The following is a 27914-nucleotide window of genomic DNA, read 5'->3' as shown; positions in this document are numbered from 1 at the left end:
GCCACCTCCCTTCAACCAATCTGTTCTTGAACCATCTGAGCTACTTTAGTGGCAACACTATGGTCACTTTGACTGGTTTACGTTTTTCCTGTAAACGTTGTGCATTTAATGCTATGCGTCTATGATACTACTGCAGCTAAGTGTTTTATTGGACAAGTGTGTACATGTACTTGTGCCTCTCCTTTCTGATGTACCAGCTTCTTTTCTCTCAGTACCTCGTCACACTACCATCCGCTACTACAGCTATTCATCCTATAATTCTACACATACTTCCTATTCTTTCCTTTCATCAAGTATCTTCTCTGTTCACCCTAACACTTGTCATAATTAAACTAATGGAACATGTAGCTAGGGTGCCCAAGACTTTTACACAGTACTGTATATCAGTTAAGTAGGAAGGTGACTGGGAAACAGAAATAAGAGTACTTAGCTTTGTAGTAGCTCAGTGGTATTAAATGTTATTTGGTAACTGGAAAGACATAACATACAGTATTGTGCAGAAGTCTTAAGTACCCTAGTGCTTTACAGTATGCCTCAGTACCAATGAACACCCAAAATATTTATTACCTGTCAGGCTGACAAAGTATTTACTGACCCATGTGTAAAGTCAGATTTCAACAAATCAGGTCCCTTGTAACCAGGAAAGCCTCAGTATTTTGTGGTTTAAGGTGATTCCCACTTCCCCCCACCTGATAGGGTGGGAATTGGTGATGGCAAAGTCATTAAATGTTTGATCAATGATCTTCCTTTCATCCTCAGGTTAGCCTTCCATTCCACTGGCAACTCCTCAATTAGCAAGCAGTAAAATTGGACGAACATTCTGGTCTTTAGTGGTACACGCTGGGAACATTTTCCTCCAACCCATCCTACTGATATACTTGTTAATAATCGCATCAAACAACAGAGACAGTTTAATCATCTCCTCTTGACATGCAATGGCATTACCATTATCGATTTTCCAAACATCAGCATCCAGGACAGGAAATACTTATATGGATGTTCTAGTTAAACTGTCGCTGTAAATGTAGGTTAAGTGGTTGGGTATTCCATGATGAATAATTCCCTCCCCTGACTACCTTCTATGATCTGTCAGGCTTGTAAGGAATGTAGTGTAGTACCCTCCCAATAACCAGCATCTCGAGCTTGAATAACACTCAAACTCAACACTATCAGGGTGAAACAGCCATTTCACTGACACATCATTCTGCACCTTCTGCCATGCCCACTCACTCAAGATAAGTATGCACCCAGGCTCCCACAACTGGATTTTCCAGACTGAAGGGCGGGGTCACTGGGACACGGGGATCACCACTGTGAGTAAGATTCACTTCAGTGCTGGTCAACAGTTCCAACTTGGGAACAAGTCACCAATCCTGCCAAGGCTGGGTCAAGATCCTGGCTCGCTATCAGCCAGCAACCACAGAAAGCAGTGACTCCATGTAGCCATCCATGATGGTCAGGGATAGTGACAGACTTGCCAACGATCAGCATCAAAGACAAACCTTAGGCCAGGTCAGAGCAGCAGCACTGACCCAGTGAGTACATGATCCAACCTAATCCCATTGTCACCATTGGAGGGCAATGCTTCTCCGCCCAGTGGGCAGTCTGCCACATACAGTCCATCCATACCTTTGCTTCAGTGCAAGTTGTCAATACATTCCTACTATTGCCTCCAACGCAACCTTGACCACTCCTCCATCAAGTCTTTAATCCTTGTGTGCTGGCTATCCAAGCTTTTCCTTTGTAAAGTATATAAGCAGGAGCAAACACAAACCCATTTCTTCACTGTTCTGCTGTAACAACTGATGCCACAGCAGCCTGTGATCAATGCTAACAATCAGATTCAAATGACAGGTGTTTTTTTACTCTGGAGTGGCATCTCCATTTGATCCCAATTCCCTGCAGATCTTGTAGGTATTACCCGAATTCCCGCATTCTCCACACATCGGAAGGTTGTGGGTTCAAGTCCATATTTAGAGCCTCGAAATAAGAGATGCTAATGTAGTATTCACCCAGAGGTGTTAACTGTCTAATGAAACAGTGAACTGTGATGTTTTTAAGAGATGTAAGTGCTCCCATTACACCTTTTAATAGAGCAGAGTGGGGAGGCTGTTGTTGCTATTAATCCATAAATCTACTGCACTAAAACAGATTGGTAGTCATTATTTGATACTGGTATGCAGAATTTAAACTATGCACAAGTTTGCTAGCATGCAAGTACACTGTCAGGTTCAAATGTTGCGAAAGGTTGTACATACACATCTTGTCTTGCAGGCATTTTTGCATAAAAACCATCGAGGTATTTATACAACATACATCAAAGTTGCTGGTGAACGCAGCAGGCCAAGCAGCATCTGTAGGAAGAGGTGCAGTCGATGTTTCAGGCCGAGACCCTTCGTCAGTACTAACTGAAGGAAGAGTGAGTAAGGGATTTGAAAGTTGGAGGGGGAAGGGGAGATCCAAAATGATAGGAGAAGACAGGAGGGGGAGGGATAGAGCCGAGAGCTGGACAGGTGATAGGCAAAAGGGATACGAGAGGATCATGGGACAGGAGGTCCGGGAAGAAAGACAAGCGGGGGGGTGACCCAGAGGATGGGCAAAAGGTATATTCAGAGGGACAGAGGGAGAAAAAGGAGAGTGAGAGAAAGAATGTGTGCATAAAAATGAGTAACAGATGGGGTACGAGGGGGAGGTGGGGCCTTAGCGGAAGTTAGAGAAGTCGATGTTCATGCCATCAGGTTGGAGGCTACCCAGACGGAATATAAGGTGTTGTTCCTCCAACCTGAGTGTGGCTTCATCTTTACAGTAGAGGAGGCTGTGGATAGACATGTCAGAATGGGAATGGGATGTGGAATTAAAATGTGTGGCCACTGGGAGATCCTGCTTTCTCTGGCGGACAGAGCGTAGATGTTCAGCAAAGCGGTCTCAGTCTGCGTCGGGTCTCGCCAATATATAAAAGGCCACATCGGGAGCACTGGACGCAGTACATCACCCCAGTCGACTCACAGGTGAAGTGATGCCTCACCTGGAAGGACTGTTTGGGGCCCTGAATGGTGGTAAGGGAGGAAGTGTAAGGGCATGTGTAGCACTTGTTCCGCTTACACGGATAAGTGCCAGGAGGGAGATCAGTAGGGAGGGATAGGGGGGACGAATGGACAAGGGAGTTGTGTAGGGAGCGATCCCTGCGGAATGCAGGGGGGGGGGAAGGGAAAGATGTGCTTAGTGGTGGGATCCCGTTGGAGGTGGCGGAAGTTACAGAGAATAATATGTTGGACCCGGAGGCTGGTGGGGTGGTAGGTGAGGACCAGGGGAACCCTATTCCTAGTGGGGTGGTGGGAGGATGGAGTGAGAGCAGATGTACGTGAAATGGGGGAGATGCGTTTAAGAGCAGAGTTGATAGTGGAGGAAGGGAAGCCCCTTTCTTTAAAAAAGGAAGACATCTCCCTCGTCCTAGAATGAAAAACCTCATCCTGAGAACAGATGCGGCGGAGACGGAGGAATTGCGAGAAGGGGATGGCGTTTTTGCAAGAGACAGGGTGAGAAGAGGAATAGTCCAGATAGCTGTGAGAGTCAGTAGGCTTATAGTAGACATCAGTGGATAAGCTGTCTCCAAAGACAGAGACAGAAAGATCTAGAAAGGGGAGGGAGGTGTCGGAAATGGACCAGGTAAACTTGAGGGCAGGGTGAAAGTTGGAGGCAAAGTTAATAAAGTCAACGAGTTCTGCATGCGTGACACTTCTCACGCTCTTAAACTTTTCGATGATTTTAAGTTCCCTGGCCCCCATCGCTTTATTTTCACCATGGATGTCCAGTCCTTATATACTTCAATCCCCCATCAGGAAGGTCTCAAAGCCCTACGCTTCTTTTTGGATTCCAGACCTAATCAGTTCCCCTCTACCACCACTCTGCTCCGTCTAGCAGAATTAGTCCTTACTCTTAATAATTTCTCCTTTGGCTCCTCCCACTTCCTCCAAACTAAAGGTGTAGCTATGGGCACCCGTATGGGTCCTAGCTATGCCTGCCTTTTTGTTGGCTTTGTGGAACAATCTATGTTCCGTGCCTATTCTGGTATCTGTTCCCCACTTTTCCTTCGCTACATCGACGACTGCATTGGTGCTGCTTCCTGCACGCATGCAGAACTCATTGACTTTATTAACTTTGCCTCCAACTTTCACCCTGCCCTCAAGTTTACCTGGTCCATTTCCGACACCTCCCTCCCCTTTCTAGATCTTTCTCTGTCTCTGGAGACAGCTTATCCACTGATGTCTACTATAAGCCTACTGATTCTCACAGCTATCTGGACTATTCCTCTTCTCACCCTGTCTCTTGCAAAAACGCCATCCCCTTCTTGCAATTCCTCCGTCTCCGCCGCTTCTGCTCTCAGGATGAGGCTTTTCATTCTAGGACGAGGGAGATGTCTTCCTTTTTTAAAGAAAGGGGCTTCCCTTCCTCCACTATCAACTCTGCTCTTAAACGCATCTCCCCCATTTCACGTACATCTGCTCTCACTCCATCCTCCCACCACCCCACTAGGAATAGGGTTCCCCTGGTCCTCATCTACCACCCCACCAGCCTCCGGGACCAACATATTATTCTCCGTAACTTCCGCCACCTCCAACGGGATCCCACCACTAAGCACATCTTTCCCTGCCCCCCTCTCTCTGCATTCCGCAGGGATCGCTCCCTACACAACTCCCTTGTCCATTCGTCCCCCCCATCCCTCCCCACTGATCTCCCTCCTGGCACTTATCCGTGTAAGCAGAACAAGTGCTACACATGCCCTTACACTTCCTCCCTTACCACCATTCAGGGCCCCAAACAGTCCTTCCAGGTGAGGCATCACTTCACCTGTGAGTCGACTGGGGTGATATACTGTGTCCGGTGCTCCCGATGTGGCCTTTTATATATTGGTGAGACCCGACGCAGACTGGGAGACCGCTTTGCTGAACATCTACGCTCTGTCCGCCAGAGAAAGCAGGATCTCCCAGTGGCCACACATTTTAATTCCACATCCCATTCCCATTCTGACATGTCTATCCACGGCCTCCTCTGCTGTAGAGATGGAGCCACACTCAGGTTGGAGGAACAGCGCCTTATATTCCGTCTGGGTAGCCTCCAACCTGATGGCATGAACATTGACTTCTCTAACTTCCGCTAAGGCCCCACCTCCCCTTCGTACCCCATCTGTTACTCATTTTTATGCACACATTCTTTCTCTCACTCTCCTTTTTCTCCCTCTGTCCCTCTGAATATACCTCTTGCCCATCCTCTGGGTCACCCCCCCCCATCTTTCTTCCCGGACCTCCTGTCCCATGATCCTCTCGTATCCCCTTTTGCCTATCACCTGTCCAGCTCTCGGCTCTATCCCTCCCCCTCCTGTCTTCTCCTATCATTTTGCATCTCCCCCTCCCCCTCCAGCCTTCAAATCCCTTACTCACTCTTCCTTCAGTTAGTCCTGACGAAGGGTCTCGGCCTGAAACGTCGACTGCACCTCTTCCTATAGATGCTGCTTGGTCTGCTGCGTTCACCAGCAACTTTGATGTATGTTGCTTGAATTTCCAGCATCTGCAGAATTCCTGTTGTTTGAGGTATTTATACATTGGGGCAATAATAGTTGAGATCAAAGACTCAGAATGAGAGAGCAGTGAAAGATTGATAAGCATGCCCATCCTCCAAAAGTATTCACAAGTTCATAATATCCACAGCAGCACAGCTACTGCCTCATAATACCAGAGACCAGAGCTCAATTTTGACCTCAGCTGCTGTCAGGGAGGAATTGTAGGTTTGCGTTGTGATTGCGTGGGTTTCCTCTGGGTGCTCCGCTTTCCTCCCACATCCCAGACACGTAGTTAACTACAGTTAAATGTCCCAGATTGGTGGGTGAGTGTCAGAATCTGGGGAGCAGTGATTCAGATTTATTTATCCAACGTGCATCAAAACAGAGTGAAATGTGTCATTTAACTTAACAACCGACACCCCCAAAGATGAGCTGGCGGCAGACACTCCAATTTTAAACAGAGCTACACAGAACAAAACAAGGAGGAAACAACATCAGCAGAAACAAACCCCTTTCTACCCTCCCAGCCCTGCACATACAGTCATTTAATGATGGATGCTGTCATTTTGAAGTGTCGCCTTTTGACGATATTCTCCATGGTGGGGAGACTAGTACCCACGACAGAGATGGCTGAATTTAAAACCCTCTGCAGCTTTGCTGAAAACGGTACAATGGCCCCTCTACACCAGACAGGCATGCAACAAGTTAGAATGCTCTTCCACAGCATAGCTGCAGAAACATCTGCCAGCCTTTGGTGACATAACTAACTGTTAGTTTATTCCTAACTCTGGACAAAGAATTACATTTAGAAAATGAAAGGGTGTTCCTGCATGGAAATTCAATAGAGGGAATTTATTGAAATACTAAATGTTGTTTGATCTAAGAATACTTGAAGGCAAGTGTAGCCAAGGTGCAAATATACATTTCATATTTTACATGTGTGTGTGTGTTTTTTAATTGACAGTGACTGGCATTTGACCTTGTTAATACAAATGGATTCTTATTTAATGAAATACATATTTTTTTCAGTTTTGGATATTTCCACCCTAGAAAAGTTAACTTTAGTTCATAGAATTCTGTTGTATATCGAAGTGCCTGGTTGGATACTGTGAGCCAGGAGTTTGGATAATGGGTGTAAGTCAATAGGGCAACTCTATCCAGTTGAACTCTTGCAGGCGAGCATTGACTTAATTTGTTAATCATTCCTTTCAATCAGTGAAGATTCAAAAAAAAATGTTCCCCTCTTCAAAACATGGACAAGCTGCTCATTTGATTCTCTGTGTCTAATATGACATGGCTGCTAAATTCAGACTCAGATTTATTTATTACATTTACACATTAACAAACTGTCAAATGCACCATTTGCGTGAACAACCAACTCGCCCAAGAATGTGTTGGGGGCAGCCTGCCAGTGTCGCCACACATTCGAATGCCAGTACAACATTGCCACAATGCTTGGCAGAACAAAGCAGAACATACCAACCTACAAAGCGCTGGCAGTGAAACAGATCCTCCCCCCACCCCCCCCGTTCTCTCACCCACCCACACAGTCTTCTGACCCCAGGTCAGCCTGTCTTTGGTCCAGGCTCCGTTGTCAGGCTTGCAGAAAATTATGATGAAAGAATAGAAAAAAAAATAGGATTAATCTAGCATTTGTTGAAATGGATGTTTGACAGTTGGGGCAAACCCCAAGGTGAAGGATTTGCTATCTCTCTGCATGACCCTATAAACACAAGATCAGTTCAATCAGTAAGACACAAGAAACTGTAGATCTTGAAATCTAGAGTGAGAAACAAACTAGTGATGAAACTCAGTGCTCAGAATACAAGGGTGTTCCTTTAAGCAGGATAATGGGGTTGAGAGAGATTATACGGGGGGTGATTGATAAGTTCGTGGCCTAAGACAGAAGGAGTCAATTTTAGAAAACCTAGCACATTTATTTTTCCTACATTCACACACTTAGCCCAGCAGTCGTGGAGCATACGAATCCCTTCTTTGTAGAAATCGCCATCTTAGACCTCCAGAAAGTGGTCCACAGCACGGGTGATTGATAAGTTTGTGTCCTAAGGTAGAAGGGGATGAGTTATTAATTTCAAACTTTCTGCATTTTCATTCAAAGAGTTGAACTGCACGTGCATGTAACGAGAGCTGTATACTCATCTCCTTCTACCTTCGGCCACTAACTTATCAATCACCCCTGCTGTGGACCACCTGGAGGTGCAAGACGCTGTCGTTACATGCACGTGCAGTTCGACTCTTTGAGTGATAACGTAGAAAATTTGAAGTTAATAACTCAACTCCTTCTACCTTAGGCCACAAACTTATCAATCACCCCTGTTGTGGACCACTTCTACAAAGAAGGGATCCGCATGCTCCACGACCGCTGGACTAAGTGTGTAAAAGTAGGAGGGGAATATTAGCAGACATTCAATAGGCTAAACGTTTCTTCTACAAAGAAGAGATCCAAATGCTCGACCACCGCTGGACTAAGTGTGTACATGTTGAAAAATAAACGTGCTAGGTTTTCTAAAATTGACTCCTTCTACCATAGGCCACGAACTTATCAATCACCCCTCGTAAATCAGTAGCGTAGTGGTTTATGCCACACTATTACAGTTCAGGGCGTCGGAGTTCAGAGTTCACTTCCAACGTCATCTGTAAGGAGTCTGTACATTCTCCCTCTGAAATGCCTGGGGGGTTTTTTCTGGGTCCTTCAGTTTCCTCCCACAGTCTAAAGATGTACCAGTTAGTAAGGTTAATTAGTCATTGTAAATTGTCTCGTGATTAGGCTAGGATTAAATCAGGAGTTGCTGGGTGGTGCGACTCAAAGGGCTGGAAGGGCCGAGCCCACACTGTATCTCAATAAATGAGTAAATAATAAATCAGCCATGATGGAGTGATGGAGCAGACCCGATAGACCAAATGGCCTAATTCTACTCCTACGTCTTATGATTTGATGGTTCAAACTGTAACTGTGGAGGCCAAAGGAAGAGTCAGTGCTCGGGTCCTGACCCTGCCTCAGGACTGAGCGTGGAGGGGAGATGGACATTATCAAAGTGATGACAGAGAGTGATGAGACAGGGGCTGGTAGACGACAAGTGGAATCAGGCAAGGTGGGGACAATGGGCAGAGGAATCGGTTCAATGTCGTCTTATGTACAATCCACATCCGGGTCTGCTGGAGGCCGAAGGTGACAGCCTGTCTTTGGGATGGAGGACTGAGTATGTGCACGGGTGGGAGGAGGGAACAGGGGTTGTTCTGCTGTAATACAGTACACACAAAATGCTGGAGAAACTCAGCAGGCCAGGCAGTGTCTATGGAAAAAGAGTAAACAGTCGACATTTCGGGCATAGACCCTTCATCAGGACTGGAAAAGAGAGCTGAGAAGTCGGGAGAAGCAGGACTCTGACAGGAGAGGGTAGAAGACCATGGAAGAAAGGGAAGGGGGAGGGAGCACCAAAGGACGTACACGTGATAAATAAACTTGAATGTTGAATTAGTGGAGAAAACACTTTGTAAAGCTAAAGTTGGCCTGTGGAGCAGAGCAGCCAGAGTTTCTGTTCACCCTCACTACCAGTGCAGTCAGGCAAGACAAAATGATGCTCAAAGATCAACTTCCTTACTGAACAGTGGCTGGTAGCCAGGTAGATGGTTAGAGAAAAAAAGACATAATGAAGCATTTCAAGTGCAGTTAAGTAAAGGCTCCGAGGGCCTTTCACAGTTGTCAGAAGCACAGGAAGGGAGAATCAAGCCCCCAAATTGCAGACTGACTCAGAGTTACATTTGGACCATAGCTCAGGCCTGCTGAGAGACTGCAAACTCATCATCCTTTTCACACCAGATGTTTGCACTGTCTGCAATGAACATAACAGTAACCACAACATCTGGAAAAGCCTTGAGTGGGCAAAGCTGTGAACTAACGACAGGATATGCTGCGACAGCAGCTCCAGCAGAACTTGCTGCCAACTGCAGATTCAAGGGCCGAAAGGGTTTCACTTCCCAGCTGGTGGCTCTGTCGGATAGATCCAGCTCGTGCACAGAACAGTGGAGTATGCTGGCGGTTTGATGTTTATCCTTAGAAGCTTTTCGTATGATGCATGGCTCCGGGGTTGTACACGTAATGGGTTTTCCCCCCACTTTTTCTGCTTAGTAGGGTTTTTTTTATTATCACCAAAATTTTTCAATCTTTAAAATAATGTTTTTTTTTCGTGGGACATTGTAACCATATAACCACATAGCAATTACAGCACAGAAACAGGTCATCTCGGCTCTTCTAGTCCGTGCCGAACGCTACTCTCACCTAGTCCTGCCGACCTGCACTCAGCCCATAACCCTCCATTCCTTTCCTGTCCATATAGCTATCCAATTTTACTTTAAATGACAACGTCGAACCTCCCTCAACCACTTCTGCTGGAAGCTCGTTCCACACAGCTACCACTCTCTGAATAAAGTTGTTCCCCCTCGTGTTACCCCTAAACTTTTGCCCCCTAACTCTCAACTCATGTCCTCTTGTTTGAATCTCCCCCACTCTCAATGGAAAACGCCTATCCACGTTAACTCTATCTATCCCCCTCATAATTCTAAATACCTCTATCAAGTCCCCCCTCAACCTTCTACACTCCAAAGAATAAAGACACAACTTGTTCAACCTTTCTCTGTAACTTAGGAGATGAAACCCAGGTAACATTCTAGTAAATCTTCTCTGTACTCTCTCAATTTTGTTGACATCTTTCCTATAATTCGGAGACCAGAAATGTACTCAATACTCCAAATAAGTGTTGCTTACTTCGATGTACTCACGTTATTTTGAATAATATAATAATAATAAAAAGATTTGAAAAGAGAAAAAAGAATAGTGGAGTAAATGCTAGGGAGAAGTGTTGTTACAAATGGGAAAGCAATGAAACCTGAAGTCATACAGCACCAAACAATCCCTTTGGCCCATTGCATCCATGCCTACCAACAGGTAGGTATCTATATTCATCTCATTTACCAGTGCTAGATCAGTAAGCCACAATACCTTGGCAATTCAATTGCTCATCCAGACCCTGACTGAAACATTGTGAGCGTAACTGTCTCTTTTCATACAATGCCTTCGTGATTATAACCACCCTCTGGGTGAAAAACTTCTTCCTCAGAACTCCGTACCTCAAATGAATGCTTCTCTGATCTTAGATACCTCCATGATAAGGAAAAGAAATTCTATCCTATCTAGGCATCCACAATGTTGTACACCTCTGTCAGGTTCCTCCATCTCTCCCCTCCAGCTTCCACTGCTCCAAAGCAAACAAGCTAGCCCTATCCAGTCTCTCCTCAAAACTGGAACATTCTTTTCCAAGGAACATCCTGGTGAACCTCTGTTGAACCCTATCTAGCACCATCACCTCCATTCTATAGTGTGATGAAACAATATTCAGGTGTGGCCAAGCCAAAGTGTTATAAAGTTATGCCAAGATCTCCTTGTCAATGGTCCAGCAAAAAAGATATGCATCCTGTATACCACTTTGAATACTTGCACTAGCACCTTAAGGGATCTTTGGACCTGTTCCTCAATACCTTCCAGCCACCTGCCATTTATGGTGTATGTGCCCCATCATTCTTTGACCACCCAAAATGTACTTGTCAGGATTAAATTCCACCTACCCAATTAACCTGCTGATCAATATCTTTCTGTAGCCGAGGAACACTCTCCTCACTAACATCACCACTAATTTTTGTGTCAGCTGCAATATACCAATCAGACCTCCTATATTCATATTTAACTTGTTAATGCATGAAACAAAGAGCAAGGGTCCCAGCACTTATCCCTACCATGTACTCCTAGTCACGTACCAATCAGAAATAAGTGTACGGGGTCTTTTTTTTTTGTTAGAGTTAAAATGGCGACTTTGTTATGTTAATCTGGGGAATGCGGCTTTGTTGTGTTAAACGCTGAAGAGAGTTTGCGTTAGCAGTTTGTTTTACTTTAAAGTGAGATAGCAGCGTCGTTATGTATCGTTTTGTTTTCGGATACCATGCTGTATGATATGACTGTAGCGGGAGTTTTGGTGGGGAGTCGGAGGAGAGACAAGGAGGACGGTGGAGAGACGAGGAGGTCGGAGGAGAGACCGGGAGTCGGAGGAGAGACGGGGAGGACAGCGGACGGGTTTTTGACGGGGAGTCGGAGGAGAGACGGGGAGGACGGTGGAGAGACGGGGAGTCGGAGGAGAGACGGGGATGATGGTGGACGTGCAGGGGTTTTTGGCGGGGAGTCGGAGGAGAGACGGGGAGTCGGTGGAGAGACGGGGAGGACAAAGGAGAGACGGGGAGTCGGAGGAGAGACGAGGAGGACGGCGGAGAGACGGGGAGTCGGAGGAGAGACGGGGAGACGGAGGAGAGACGGGGAGTCGGAGGAGAGACGGGGAGTCGGAGGAGAGACGGGGAGTCGGAGGAGAGACGGGGAGGACGGTGGACATGATTTTTGGGGGGAGTCGGAGGAGAGACAAGGAGAACGGAGGAGAGACGAGGAGGACGGTGGAGAGATGGGGAGTCGGAGAGATGAGGAGGGCGGTGGAGAGACGGGGAGTCGGAGGAGAGACGAGGAGGACGGTGGAGAGACGAGGAGTCTGGGGAGAGGCGGGGAGTCGGGGGAGAGGTGGGGAGTCAGAGGAGAGACGGGGAGGACGGCGGACATGCAGAGGGGCTCCGGTCGATCACTCCGGGTGGTCCCGAGCCGTGAGTCGACAGGATTCGGGTGGTCGTCCGGAATCGATTGAGCTCCAACGGTAGCGCGCGAAGAACTTGGACTTTGATAAGTGTTGGCACCTTTTCTTTTCATTACTTTCCTCTCTGTATCAAATTCATATTAATGTCATAGAATTAGTAATATCTATAAAGTGTATTTGTTAAAATTTACTGGGTGTGCTGGCTGATGATTGATGTTTGGGATTGGTTCGGGCGGCAACCGACCCTGTGGGGAGTGTTGAAGCAGGTGCTGGGCGGGATTTCCCCTAGACATATACGAGCCAATATAACGGAATGTTACATAAGCAACCCTCCTCCATCACCGTCCATCTCCAATTACCAAGCCAATTTTGGACCCAACTTGCCTTGGACCCATGGGCTGCAACTTCAACCCATCTTCCATGAAGCCTCTTGTCAAAGTCCTGATTGTAAATCACATCAATCACATTGTTCCAATCAATATATTTTAATACTTCTTCAAAAAGCTGAATTAGCCAGGCAAGATCTCCCAAAGTCCTGCTCACCCACTCTGATAAATCTCTGCCTTTCCCAGTGTGGAGTCAACGAGAGAAAGCATGGAAACTAGCCCTTCAGCACACCAAGTCCATGCCAATTATCAGTCACCTATTTACGTGAATCTGACAGTGATTATTGCAGGATTAGATCATGAATTTTTTTAAAGTGTAGATTAACTCTGCCCCCCCAGACTAACTGATCCTCAACTCCCACGATTTCACTTTTAAAAGATTCCCACTTCAGGAATGTATATTTACTTGCAAGTAGTTGTTCCCACTCTAATTTTACCAGGTCCTGACTAGTGATACAGAATTCTGCCTTTCTCCAATTACTGGACTATTACTATCCTGTTCCATAACTACTTTAAAAGTCCATTATGTTCACTATTTTAAAGTGCTCACCCACTAATATTTCACCTACTTGGCTGCTTTCATCCTTTGGGATTAGGTCTAGCACTATCTCTATCTTCAGCTATAGTCACAGTAGGGAAACAGGTCCTTCAGAGCTCTAAATCCATGACAACCATCAACTGCCTATTTAACACCAGTCCTCTCTCCATAACTCTATGGCTGCAAGTACTTCCTGACATCAGGTTAGTTTGAATTTCAAGAAAAACTACAAATATATAGCAGGTCAGGCAGTATCTGTTGGAAGAGAGACAGAGTTAACATTTCACGTAACAGACACTTTGACAGAAATGGCATGGAGGAAACAAGTTAATTTTAAGGATCAGAGTAATTAGTGTGGGTGGGAAGGATAGAACAAAGAGAATACCTATGATAGCGTGAGGCCAGGGTTGCCATGGTGATAAGTCAATTTAGTTTGCAGCTCTAAGTTTGTGATGCCTCTATCCCTTTTGCTCTAGACTTCAGTACTTCTCCACCCCAACTAACAGAGGAACCTCATTTTTTTTTTGAGTCATCACTGAGTGTTCTCTCCTTTCCTCGGTACTCATGTGCAGTAGGAAAGTACTATCAGGCCTGGTTGTACAATTCTCTATCCAACAATACATAGATGAGCGAGACACGCTATTGTTAATGTGAAAATTGGTAATAAAAACAGAGTAGGCCATACCTTGCTAATTGATGTACACTGCACTATCACACACCCATCAGCGCCTTATTTCTGAGAACCAGTTACATAAACTCACAAACACAGAGATTCTGCAGACGTTGGAAATCCAGAGTAACTGAGGAACTCAGCAAGTCAGGCGAGTCCTTCAGACCAAAACCTTTCACTGGTTACATTACCTTTAGTAAACTGAGATTAAGGCAGTTAATTATATTTTTAACAGTAACACGACTGCTTATGCAAAATCAGGGCTGGAATATTCAACCATACTCATATGCAGTAAACTACAGAACTTCCATTATTTTAAAAAAAATGTTTTTCTTGCTTTTCCCATGTCAATCTTTTCCCCTTTCTCTTAATTTAGTCCATTTTAATATGCTCACTCTCAGCACCAGACTTGACGTAAGAACGTGCAGCAATACTTGCAGGCCACCCTCAGCACACCCTTCAGTGTGGTGGTTGCTAATGCAAATGAATCTGAATCTAAAAGTCGTGTGCTTCCCTTCCACCACCATCCGTCATCCTGCTGTCCCATTGCCTCATGCCAACTCTGAGAGCCAGAGAAGCCAAAGAGTGCAGAATAAATGGATAATGACGACTGCTGTGATTTGCCCTGCTCCGATACAAACACGTACAATTTCCAAAATTTGGCATTCTGCTGGTAGCTGGCTGCTCTACAATAGGGCAAAGATTTTCCTTCGTGGTCTTCCCAGCCTTGGGACATGGAGGTGAGCACTGAGTAATAGAGACACGGCACAGAAACATGCCCATCAGCCCACCAAATCTGTACTGACTATCAAACACTTATTTACACTTAGTGCATCTTCTATATTCAAACCAAATCAAATCCACTGTGATTCAATGCTGTAAAACAGTAACATATGAAAACTTCCGGAGGTGACGAAAACTCTAGCTTTATACTGTACACACACACGCTAGTATAATACTATAGTATTCACCCACCCCCCCAACCCTTGGAAGTCTTCATAAGAACATAAGAAATAGGAGCAGGAGTAGACCATCTGGTCCATTGAGCCTGCTCTGCCATTCAACAAAATCATGGCTGATTTGGCCATGGACTCATCTCCACCTACTGCCTTTTCCCCATTACCCTTAATTCCCCTACTATGCAAAAATCTATCTAACCTTGTCTTAAATATATTTACTGAGGTAGCCTCCACTGCTTCATGGGCAGAAAATTGCACTCTCAGGGAAAAACAGTTCCTTCTCAACTCCATCCTAAATTTACTCCCTCAAATATTGAGGCTATGTCCCCTAGTTCTAGTTTCACCTACTGGTGGAAACAACTTTCCTGCCTCTATCTTATCTGTCCCTTTCATAATTTTATATGTTTCTCTAATATCTTATATGTTTCTCTAAGATTTTATATGCTTCAAGGTTCATTGTTTTACAACATTGATTCACAGTGGATTTTATTTGGATTTTTTGACACTGATCAACATAAAAAGACTCTTGTGTCAAAGTGAAACCAGATCGTGACAAAGTGATCTAAATTAATTACAAATATAAATCTGGCGGGAGCAAAGGATGTTGGGAATGGGGAGAGTGGAGTGCCGCTGGAGGGGTGTGGGTCAGGAGGAGTGCTGAGGCAGCAGATGGTGTAGGTGCAGACACACCCAGACCTGAGAAATCAGGCAAGGTCATTTGATTACAGAATGTCTCCCTGGTGCTTCCCACTCCCTCCCCTCTCCCCTTCCCTTTTCCCAACCATGATTCCCCAGGCCTTGCCCCCTTCCCAGGCTCAGTCCACAACAGAGACCCATCTCAGGATCAGGTTTATCATCACTCGCATGCCATGGAATGTTTTTTGTGGCAGCAATACAGTGCAATACGTAAAATTACTACAGTACTGTGCCCAAGTCTTGGGCACCCTAGTTATACACGTCCAAGACCTCTGCGCAGCACTGTACCTAATACACTGGCAATTTATGGTGGCCATTTAACCCACTGACCAACATGTCTTTGTGGGGTGGGAGGAAACCAGAACACCGGGGGGTGGGGGGGAATGACCAGCTGGTCACAGGAGGAACCTGTAAACTCCGCAAAGAGGTCAGCATGGAACCTGGGTCTCCTGCACTGTGAGGCAGTGGCTCTTCCTGCCACTTTACAATACCCGGATCTGTCAGACCAGCCAAGTCACATACTCCTTGTCAAATGAAAGCACTGGTGAGTTCACATCTCCGTTAGGTTTCCCAAATTGGAAAAGAAAGGGAAGCCAGGTATCTTCATGTCAGTTTCCACCAGGCAACTTTCAAATACAGTAGGTGGCCCAGTCCCGCTCCACCCTCTCCAAGATCCTACGATATCAGCTGGATGAAACTAAAGGCACATTGTCGTGATTTGCACATACTGATGTGTAGTGGGCAATAGAAGTATTGACACTCTAGTGCAATCCTAAGACTACTTGTTAAGAGTAGATCAAGCAGCATCTGTGGAGGGAAATCGATGGTCAACATTTCAGATCCAATGGTTTGATGAAGGGTCTTGACCTGAAATGCCAACTGCTCATTTCCCTCCATAAATGCTGCCCGACCTGTCGAGTTCCTCCAGCGATTGCATGCTGTTGTACTATTCTTGGTAATTGTTTGGCATAATCCCATCACTGAGCACATTTAAAAGCAGCACCCATTATCAAGGACCCCATCATCCAGGCCATGTTCTCTTCTCATTACCACTATCGGGAAGGAGTTAAAGAGGCCTTAGGTCCCACACCACCAGGTTTTGGAACAGTTATTACCCTACTCTCCTGAAGGCTCCTGAACCAACGTGGATAACTTCATTCACTTCAACACAGAACTGATTCCACAACTTATTGACTCACTTTCAAGGACTCTACAACTCATGTTCTCGATATTATTTATTTACTTTTTTTCCACTTTATTATTATTTGCACAATTTGTCTTTTTTGCACATTGGTTTTTTGTCAGTCTTGGTTATTTCTAGCTTATTATTGACAGTTTTCAAAAATTCTATTGTATTTCCTGTAAATATCTGCAAGAAAATGAATATAGTGAGATATACATACTTCAATAATAAATAGTCTTTGAACAATTGGAAGGATAAATGCTACAGGAAAGGGGGAAGAAAATGACCTGCATTTGGGAAAAAAAAGCCTGCAGATTCTCAGAATGAAATCAAGCACTTGAAGTAGCTTAAATGTCACTGACATCATCAATAATGCCCAGAAACCAGTAACGCAGAAGTAGAGATAAGCAATAAATCTATCACTTACAGTAACCAATCAGCAGGCAAGATTGTGTTACAGTCTAAAAATCTACGCACTGGGCCAGCACAGAGGCTACCACACTCTCAGTGCCCAAGAGACCATCAAATGATTAATTCTCTTTAGCCCTTCATTGCTCCAACCAGCTAGTCATCAAATACACTAATTGATACTTAGACTTAGCTGTGTTTGCAAAGCCGCAACGCTGCAGGGAAAATAGATCCCATTTTCAAATCCTGATCTTCATGTGGCTTTGGGTTCGTACTAACCACGTGCCAGGGGAGAAAAAGCAGGCTGAGTGAAGTGGTTTCTTCCACTACTTGCAAGACACTCTGCGCTCTTCGCAGCCAATCAAAGATTTCTGACGTTGCACAGTGTAAATACCCGCTGTAATGATCAAATTACTCAAGACTTTTTTTTCCAAGAAGACAGCAGCACTGGCCAGGGGATAATCATGGGCAGGGAGAAAGGATATCACTACTATTCTTCCTCAAAATGGGGCACAGAATGCTTATACATGCACCCATGGGGGGTGGAGGGGAGGAGGAGGAAAGAGTGAGGTGTGCCCACAAGGTGACATGCCAAACCGCAGCTGCACAATTTGTCAGTTTAGATTTTATATTCTGCAGTGTAATAACCCCAACCTTATTGGAATCTCCAAAGTATGTTACTACCATATAGCCCAAGAGATTTCTAAAACCAAGTCTTCCCATGTCAGATTGGGGGAGATACAGCTGTCTGTTCACCAGAGAACCTGCCTTCTGCACTTCCTAATCCCTGTTATTCTCAACCATTCAAAAAATGACTGAAGCATTACTAATTTTTTTTAAAGGTTAACACAATTAAAAGTCAGTAACATCACAGTGGGCTCACAAAATCTAACCAACTTTAAGGTGGCACATCTACTTCCGAGCTGAAGCCTAGAGAAAATAAATGAACCACATCTTAGCAAACGTTCATGGAGTTTACAGTACGTCTGTAGACAAACTAAAGAAGACATTAAGGAGAAATAAGGCATGGTGCATTTATGGATCAGACAAGTCACAGCATCACTGGCTAACGGAGGGTGCTGCTGGGATTTACGCTGTTGCTAAATGGAGTGGTGGGTTCACCGAGAACAAACAAGAGAAAATTTGCAGATGCTGGAAATCCGAGCAACGCACACAAAATGCTGGAGGAATTCAGCAGGCCAGGCTACTAAAGAACATGTCCTGCCGAAAGGTCTCGGCCCAAAACGTCAACTGTACTTTTTTCCATAGATGCTGCCTGGCCTGCTGAGTTCCCCCAGCATTCTGTGTGTGTTACTCGGGTTCATCAACAGCTACCTTAGTGAGAAATGGGTGGAAAACAATGGGAATGACCAGATTGGCTGGGACACAGAAGAACTTCACATACCCTGTTAGTCTAAAAAAAAATGACTGAAACAATACTGACTATTACCATGAATCTGTTACATAGGATCAAATGTTGGAAGCATACTTCTTCTATACCCAGTTATCCAGTAACCCCGTCGCCCTCCACCACCAATGAAGTACAAGACAAAGAATGGCACTTTCAGAACCTGGAGTCATGTCTGATTTCAAGTCCTAAAGCCCTTGGAATGTGTGCATGCATGCATATGAGATAGTTCGTACTTACTTGTTCAGTGTAATATCTAGGATAAAGGTGGTGTCGAAGGCCTCGATCTGGAAGCTCGCATGAGTAAGATGTACAGCCTGTGGGAGCAAACAAGAGGGAGACACATACATCAGTAACAGTTCTGCTAAACCTTTAATTAGGCCTCAGGCGGAAAATTCTTTTTAAATATACTTTATTCATAAAATATTCATTTATACCATAGTGCATTCAAGTCAACATTTTATTATTCCCATTACTTAACACTAGCACATCCCTTGCAAACGCATTGTCTGAAAAAGTGGGCAAGTCAGCACAACCCATCCCACATGAGGGAAATATGGCCAATCTTCCAATCATATATTAAAGATCGATAGAGAGGGCCCTGCTCATCACAGACTATGAAAGGTCCTGGTGGTTGTTTGAAAGCTCTGAGAATGATGCCATTTCACAGAAAGACTTCAATAGTCTGATAGGGAATGATTCCACCGTATCCACCATCTCCTTTCCAATTGGAGGTCATTTATTGAATTCAGTCACATTAAGTGAAAAATACAAAACAAGTATATTCCCGCCAGTTATTTCTCCTAAAAGCAGCTGCTTTAAGACTGGTAATTATCATAATATGGTCTGTGGGAGTTTGTTCCCCTCAATTTGAGTCCTGCATTACTGGTGGGGGGAGGGGGTACCCTTCAAAATTACTTCCAAAAAAAGTTGCAGATTGACTATTTTGTTTCAATACTCAAACACTGATAACCTTCAGGATAATGTACAAAAAGAAATTAATGTTAGGAAACCTTAACGCAGAAGGCCATTCAGCCCATCAGTCCCAATGGACTCCCACCAGGACAATCTCATTCCCTCTCTCTTTATTGCCTTGCATGTTTAACTTATCCACTCTCATATGAAGTCCCTTGAACTCATTTGCCACTTGTCTACAATAAGGATGGCTTACAGTGGCTAATTAATCTGCACGCCCATCTGTGAGATGTGGAAGGAAACCCGAGCATCCCAAGGAAGCACACCCGGTCACAGGGAGAATGGGCAAACCTCACACAAAACAGCAGCCGAGGTCAGTTTCGATCCCAGGTCAATGGAGCCACCTGGCAGCTGCTCTTCTTGCCATGTCACCATTTAGTTGTAAACTTCATGAAGTCTGGAGAAAGGTGCTAATTAAGAAGGGGAACACCGCAAAGTAGGGTGGGGTAACTTATACAACTCCTCCCTTGGAGGGTCAGACACCCTAAGCCAATAGGCTGGCCCTGGACTTATTTCCTGGCATTTACATATTACTATTTAATTATTTATGGTTTTATATCGCTTTATTTATACTCTATTCTTGGTTGGTGCAACTGTAACGAAAACCAATTTCCCTCGGGATCAGTAAAGTATGACTATGACTATGACTAATGGCAGCTCACGAAGAAGACAACCTTTTCTTGAACAAGCTATTAAGAGTTAAATCGCAAATTCTTTGCACCCATTAACAAAAAAAGCTTGGCTCACTAATTCTCAGCCTGGTTAATGGCCTCTTGAAGAGCAGTCACCTGAATTTTAATTAAAATTTGGAAAGAATAACCATTTACTGAAAATATGGATTTAATTTCAGTCAAGGAGATATCATCCACTCTAACTGGAGGTCACTGTTTATTGAATCTGCTCAATATTAATGTGAAGTATGTGTATATAAACACACACTTTTACAGAAGGCAAGGACAAGGGCAATGCTAATGGAGCCTTCCTGTGCCAATTAATTTGAACACTGAGGTCAATGCTCTCTGCCAAAGAGCAGGGGCTCCCTGTAAAAGAACAAGGCAGTTGTTACAACATAAATAGCTGCTAAAAACAAACACTAAAATTGTCAGCCCATTTAGAGCTCTTCAACTATCTCTACTCTACTAAATTCCGTAATAACCACCAAAATCCTTAACACAAGAGACTCTGCAGATGCTGGAAATCCAGGGTTACATACGCAAAATGCTGGAGGAACTCAGCAAGTCAGACAGACCAAAATACTTGTCTTTCAGACAAATGTGCATTCTCCGAATGTTATTACTAGCGGTGGTATTCCACTTCCTTGAAGTACAACTCTCTGTACTGCCTTAAGAAGGAAAATTACGGTGCAGCGCATTGGCACAGCTCCAGTAATCCAGGTTAGATCCCATGCTCAGGGGCCATCTGCACAGTGCTTGCATCCTCTCCAAATAACCACATAGGTTTTTTCAGGGGATTCTGGTTCCTCCCATAACCCAAAGAGACAGAAAGTAGATTATTAGGCTGCTGTAAATGCCTCCTGATGCAAGTAGGGAGAGGGAGGGGTGGGAGTAGGCAGCAAAGTTTCTGTGGTGAATGAGTACCTAATGGATCACTGCGAAACCCAAATTAAGTACAACTGGTAAAGTCTAAGCTGTTTGGTGTGACCACTGACTACCTCTTCCACCATTTGGCTGACAGGGCAGTGTACAACCTGTATTGCAAACCTGCTCAGCCTTCTATCTGGACTACAGTGCATTAAATTTACAAACAACTGCCTGATGGGTTCTACACCCAAGTCAAGATGGCTTTAAAACCATAGACGTGTACTCGGTCCCTCTTTGATAGTCGATGGCGGGAAGGAAATCAAATTAGCTGAAGTTGGGAACTTGGCACCTTAGTAGGATGGTCCATCTACTGGACACTGATGGTGGGCACAGTTGGCAACGCACAGGCTTTGCCAAGCAAAGCACAAAATGCTGGAGGGACTCAGCAAGTCAGGCATCACCCATGAAGGGAAATGGACAGTCAACGTCTTAGGTTGAGACTCTTCACCTCAACTCTATTCAAAACGTCTGCAAGGCTTCATCGTGGCTTGCGATACCAGCAACAGGTCCAACAGTGAACCGGAGGAGCCCCAAGTTAAGAAACTGCAAGGGTAAAAAGACTCTGATGGGAGTTATATACAGGCCTCCAAACAATAGCCAAGATGGGTTACAGGTTATATTGGGAGATAGAAAATGCGTGTCAAAAGAGCAATGTTACAATAATCATGGGTATTTCAAAATGCAAATAGATTGAGAAAATCAGGTTGGTGCTGGATCCAAGAGAATTTGTAGAATGCCCACAAGACGGCTTTTTAGAGCAGCTTGTTGTAGGGCCCGCTGATTTGGGTGTTGTGTAATGAACCAGATTTGATTAGGGAGTTTAAGGTAAAGGAACCCTTAGGAGGCAGTGATCACAATATGTTAGAATTCATCCTGCAATCTGAGAGGGAGAAGCTAGAGTCAAATGTATCAATATTACAGTGGGGCAAAGGGAATTACAGAGGCATGAGAGAGGAGCTGGCCGAAGTTGATTGGAAGGAGACAGTGCATGGCCAGCGAGAGATCTGCAAAGGCTGGAGTTTCTGAAAGCAATTCGGAAGACGCAGGATAGATACATTCCAAAGAAGTAGTATTCTAAAGACAGGATAATACCACCATAGGACCATAAGATACAGGAGCAGAATTAGGCCATTTAGCCCATCGAGTCTGCTCTGTCATCTCATCATGGCTGATCCATTTTTCCTCTCAGCCCCAATCTCCTGCCTTCTCCCCATATCCATTCATGCCTTGACCAATCAAGAATCTATCAACCTCTGCGTTAAATATCTGTAACGCCTTAGGAAAAGTTTCACTGCTAATGTAATGGTCTTTTTATAGCAGCAGTGTTTGGGTTATGGTTAGAGTTAACGGGTGCTTTGGAATGTGAGCTGTCCAATGAGGGGAGTGTTTTTTCTGGCTATGTGCCTGACACTGAGGTGATCAGGGTCTTTGTTCGGTGGAAGATGGAGAGAAAAGATGCCAGAAAGGAGAGGTCATAGACACCAGAAAGGAATGGACTTGGAGTGGGGCCAGGAGTCGACAAAGTCCGGGGGAATCGATGGGAAACTGTGAGCTCCAGCTTGTGCACATTAGACTGTTCCATTAAAATGGGCCCTTTTCTTTTTGTTTTACTTTACTAACCCTTTAGTCAAATTAAGAATTATAAAGCTAAATCGTTTAATTGCATATGGTGTACTGTCCATTGTTTAGTAGTACTGATTTGTAACAGGGTGACACATCACTCAGCATCCACTCAAACAGGAGGTTTTGCACCTCAGTCTCATACGTTTGGTGGGGCCAGAGATTGTCTTCCCCAGATTTACACAGCCAACAGAACCTGAGGATTATATATATATATAAACATTTGGCCTCCACAGCTGCCTGAGGCAAATAATTCCACAGTGTCACCACTCTCAGGCTAAAGAAATTCCTCCACATCTCCTTTCTAAAAGAACACCCATCTATTCAGAGGATGAGTCCCCTGGTCTTAAACTCTCCCACCATAATAAACAGCCTCTTCACATTCACTCTATCAAGGCCTTTCACCATTCAATAAGTTTCAATGAGGTCACCCCTCATTCTTCTGAATTCTAGTGAATACAGGGCCAGAACCATCACACGCCCTTCATAAGACAAGCCACTCAATCCCGGAATCATTTTCATGAACCTTCTTTGAACCCTCTCCAGTTTCAGCACATCCTTTCTAAGGGGGTCCAAACCTGCTCACAATGCTCTAAGTGAGGCCTCACCAGTGCTTTATAAAGTTTCAACATTACATTCTTGCTTTTATATTCTAGTCCTCTTGAAATGAATGCTAACACTGCATTTGCCTTCTTCACCACAGACTCAACTTGCAAATTCATCTTTAGTGAACCCTGTGCAAGGACAAACAAGTCCCTTTGCACCTCAGTTTTGTCGTATTTTCTCTCCATTTACAAAATAGTCAACCTTTTCATTTCTTCTACTGAAGTGCATGACCATACACTTCCCGACACTGTATTCCATCTGCCATTTCATTGCCCATTCTCCGAATTTGTCTAAGTCCTTTTGTAGCCCCTCCACTTCCTCAAAACTACCTGCTTCTCCACCTATCTTCATACTGTCTGCAAATTTTGCAACAAAGCCATCTGTTCCATCATCCAAATAATTGACAGATAATGTAAAAAGAATTGGTCCCAACACAGACCCCTGTGGAACACTACCAGTCACTGGTAGCCAGCTAGAAAAGGCTCTCTTTGCCTCCTGCCAACCAGCCACTGTTTTATCTATGCTAGAATCTTTCCTGTAATACCATGGGCTCCTAATTTGTTAAGCAGCCTCATGTATGGCACCTTTTCAAATGCCTTCTGAAAATCCGAAGTGCACAACATCAACTGATTCTCCTTTGTCTATTTTGCTTGTTATTTCTTCAAAGAATTCCAACAAATCTGTCAAGTAAGAGTTTCGCTTGAGGAAGCCATGCTGACTATGGCCTATTTTATCATGTGCCTCCAAGTACCCTGAGACTTCCTTAAATATCGACTCCAACATCTTCCCAACCACCGAGGTCAGAGTAACTGGCCTATAGTTTCCTCTCTTCTACCTCTCTCCCTTCTTGAAGAGTGCAGTGACAATTGCAATTTTACAGTCTTCCAGAATCTAGTGATTCTTGAAAGATCATTATTAATGTCTCCACAATCTCTTCAGCCATTCTTTCCGAACTCTGGTGTGTACACCATCTGGTCCAGGTGACTTATCTACATTCAGACCTTTCAGTTTCCCAAGATCCTACTCTCTAGTTATGGTAATTTCACACACTTCATGCCCCCTGTCACTTGGAACTTCCACCATACTGCAATTGTCTTCCACCATGCAAACCACTAATTCAGTTTGTCCACCATTTCATTGCTCTCCATTACTATCTCTCCAGCAACATTTTCTAGTGGTCCAATATCCACTCTCGCCTCTCTTTTACACTTTATGTACAGGTGTCCCCCGCTTTTCGAACCTTCGCTTTACGAAACCTCACTGTTACGAAAGACCTACATTAGTACCCTGTTTTTGCTCTCAGAAGGTGTTTTCACTGTTACAAAAAAAAAGCAGCGCGCAGGAAAAATCAGCGTGCAATAAAAGGCAGCGCGCCGTGCGCCCCGAGCAGTCACTCTCCCCGGATTCGGAACTGCATTCTCGCCGGCATTGCTTAAACACTTGCCTGTGAGCAGCCGTTTGCAAGATGAGTTCTAAGGTATTGGAAAAGCCTAAAAGGGCTCGTAAGGGTGTTACACTTAGCGTAAAACTAGACATAATTAAGCGTTTTGATCATGGTGAACGAAGTAAGGACAACGTGAGTTTGGCTTGTGGAAGTTGACGAACATGATGTTGAAGAGGTTTTGGCATCCCATGACCAAGAACTGATAGATGAAGAGCTGATGCAATTGGAAGAGGAAAGGATAACAATCGAAACCAAATGCAGTAGCGAACGGACCGAAAGTGACTGTGTGAGATTTTCGCTGCAGTGATAAAGTACGACTTTAATTTTGAAAGGGTACGTAGGTTTAGGGGATATTTGCAGGATGGTTTGAGTCCTTCCTTATAAAGAACTGTATGATAGAAAAATGCGCAAGGCTCAGCAGTCAAGCAAGCCTTCCGCATCAGCCACAGCAGACGACAAACCTCGACCTTCAACGTCGAGGCAGGCAGTCATAGGAGAAGATGAGCTGCCTGCTCTAATGGAAACAGACGACAAGATGACACCCCAGTGTCCCACCACCCCGCGATTCGCGGAGAATGCAGCGGTAGCCGGGAGGGACACAGCACATCTTCAAGAAAAAAGCCGAAATAAACATGCTAATTAATTAGGTGCCGCCCGACACGTAATTAATTAGCATGTTTATTTCGGCTTTTTTCTTAAAGATGTGCTGGATGCCTCCCGGCTACCGCTGCATCCCTGCAAGCTTTGCGGCAATGTATCGCTCAGCGGCCTGAAGGGTGGGGGCCACTCACCACCCAACCTGCGACAACTCAGTCTAACACACCATCATCAGTGTGCTCAGCGCTGAACTAATTCCAGTAAGTGATACTACACTGTACATACATTATTTCTACTTTATATCGGCTGTGTATTTTTACGTGTTATTTGGTATGATTTGGCAGGTTACTGGAGAGCGCTTGCGCCGTGTTTTTGCCAACAGCGCTTGCGTGAGATTTTCTGCCGAGAGCGCTTGCATGAGATTTTCGCTACGGAGAACAGTTAAGTAATGATTGTGGAAAAGTATTTCTACTTTATACAGGCTGTGTATTTATCATATCATTCCTGCTTTTACTATATGTTACTGTTATTTTAGGTTTTGTGTGTTATTTGGCATGATTTGGTAAGTTATTTTTGGGTCTGCGAATGCTCACAAATTTTTCCCATATAAATAAATGGTAATTGCTTCTTCACTTTACGACATTTCGGCTTACGAACCGTTTCATAGAAACACTCTACCTTCGGATGGCGGGGGAAACCTGTATCTGAAGAAACTCTTGTTACCCTCTTTAATATTATTGGCTGGCTTACTTTAGTATTCCATCTTTACCTTCTTAATGATTTTTAGATGCTTTCAGATGGTTTTTAAAAGCTTCCTAATCCTCTAACTTCCTACCAATTTTTGCTCTATTATATGCTCTCTCTTTGGCTTTCATGTTGGCTTTAACTTCTAGTCAGCCACTGTTGTGTCATCTTCCCTTTAGAATACTTCTTCCTCTTTGAGATGTATATATCCAGTGCCTTCCAAATGGCTTCCAGAAATCCCAGCCACTGCTGCTCTGCCGTTATTCCTGCCACTGTTCTTTTCCAATCAATTCTCCTTTCTCATGCCTCTGCAATTCCCTTTACTCCACTGTAATCTGATACATCTGATTTTAGCTTCTCCTTCTCAAATTTCATGGTGAATTTGATATTATGATCACTTTCATTACACAATACCCAATCCTGAATAGCTGATCCTCAAGTGAGTTCAACCACCAGCTGCTCTAAAAAGCCATTTCATAGGCACTCTAGAAATTCCCCTTCCTAGAATCGAGTACCAACCTGATTTTCCCAATCTACCTGTATGTTAAAATCCTCTGTGACTATTGTAACATTGCCTTTTGGCTGCATTTTCTATCTCCCATTGTAATTTGTAGGCCACATCCTTACTCCTGTTCGGGAGTCTGTATTTAACTTCCATCAAGGTCTTCACACCCTTGCAGTTCCTTAGCTCTATCCACAAGAATTCACCACATATCAACCTTACATCACCTCTGTCTAATGATTTGGTTTCATTTTTACCAACAGAGCAACACCGCTCCCTCTGCCTTCCTGCCTGTCTTTTCGATACAATGTGTATCCAATGTGTATTAGCTCCTAGCTATAATCTTCTTTCAGCCATGATTCAGTGATGCCTACATTATACCTGCCAAACTGCAACTGTGCTGCAAGTTCATCCACCTTATTTCATAAACTGCGCTCATTCAAATACAAAACCTTCAGTCCTGTATTCACCTTTTTCGATTTTGTCCACCTTTTACATTACAACTCATCCTGTTGGCTGCAATTCTGCCCTATTAACAACCTCTCCTCACTACACCTCTGTCTGTGAACCAGCTACCTCATCTTCAGTACTATCACTCGCCTTTCCTAAGATACTTCTTGCATTGAAATATAGGCAGCTCAGGACATTAGTCACACCATGCTCAACTATTTGATTCCTGACTTTGCCCGAGCTCTTTCCAACATCTGTCTCCACAACCTCTCCATGAACTTGTTCTGGCACTCCAGTTCCCATTCTCCTGCAACTCTCATTTAAACTCCACTGTGCACCATTAACTAATCTTCCCATTAGACACCGTCCAGTTCAGGTGCGAACAGTTCCTTCTGTACAGGTCCCACCTTCCCTGGAAGACAGCCCAATAATCCAAAAATCTTATGCCCTCCCTCCTGCATCAACTCCTTAGCCATGTGTTAAACTGTATAATCTTCCCATTTCTGGAACTGAGATCACAACCCTGGAGGTCCTGCCCTTTAATTTAGCACCAAACTCCCTGAAATCCTTATGCAGAACCTTGTCACCCGTCCTACCCATGTCATTGGTACCTATATGAACCACGGCTTCCGGCTGATTACCCTGCCACTTTAGAATGCTGAGGACTCGATCTGAGATATCCTGGATCCTGGCACCTGGGAGCCAACATACCATCTGGGAATCTCAGTCTTGTCCACAGAACTTCCTGTCCCTTCCTAACTAACAAATCCCCTATCACCACAGTGTGCCTCTTCTCCCCCTTCTCTTCTGTATCACAACAGAGGTAGACTCAACGCCAGGGACCCAATCACTGTGACTTTACTCTG

At 44.5% G+C, this 27914-nt stretch overlaps 1 protein-coding gene across 8 annotated transcripts in view; it reads right to left on the bottom strand.

Moving 5' to 3' along the window:
* The window catches only part of LOC134348376 (disintegrin and metalloproteinase domain-containing protein 23-like), a 169278-nt gene that overhangs the window by 126202 nt on the left and 15162 nt on the right, over positions 1-27914 (bottom strand). For all 8 annotated transcript variants that reach the window (XM_063051641.1, XM_063051635.1, XM_063051638.1 and 5 more), the window contains exon 3: positions 18750-18826. In XM_063051641.1, coding sequence (XP_062907711.1) covers positions 18750-18826 — 77 coding nt within the window. The remainder of the gene's footprint in view (positions 1-18749; positions 18827-27914) is intronic.

The sequence above is a fragment of the Mobula hypostoma genome, chromosome 6, assembly GCF_963921235.1.
Source record: "Mobula hypostoma chromosome 6, sMobHyp1.1, whole genome shotgun sequence".
NCBI lineage: Eukaryota > Metazoa > Chordata > Chondrichthyes > Myliobatiformes > Myliobatidae > Mobula > Mobula hypostoma.
Note: the sequence above shows the minus strand (reverse complement) of the source record. Positions and strands in the feature narration are given on the sequence as shown.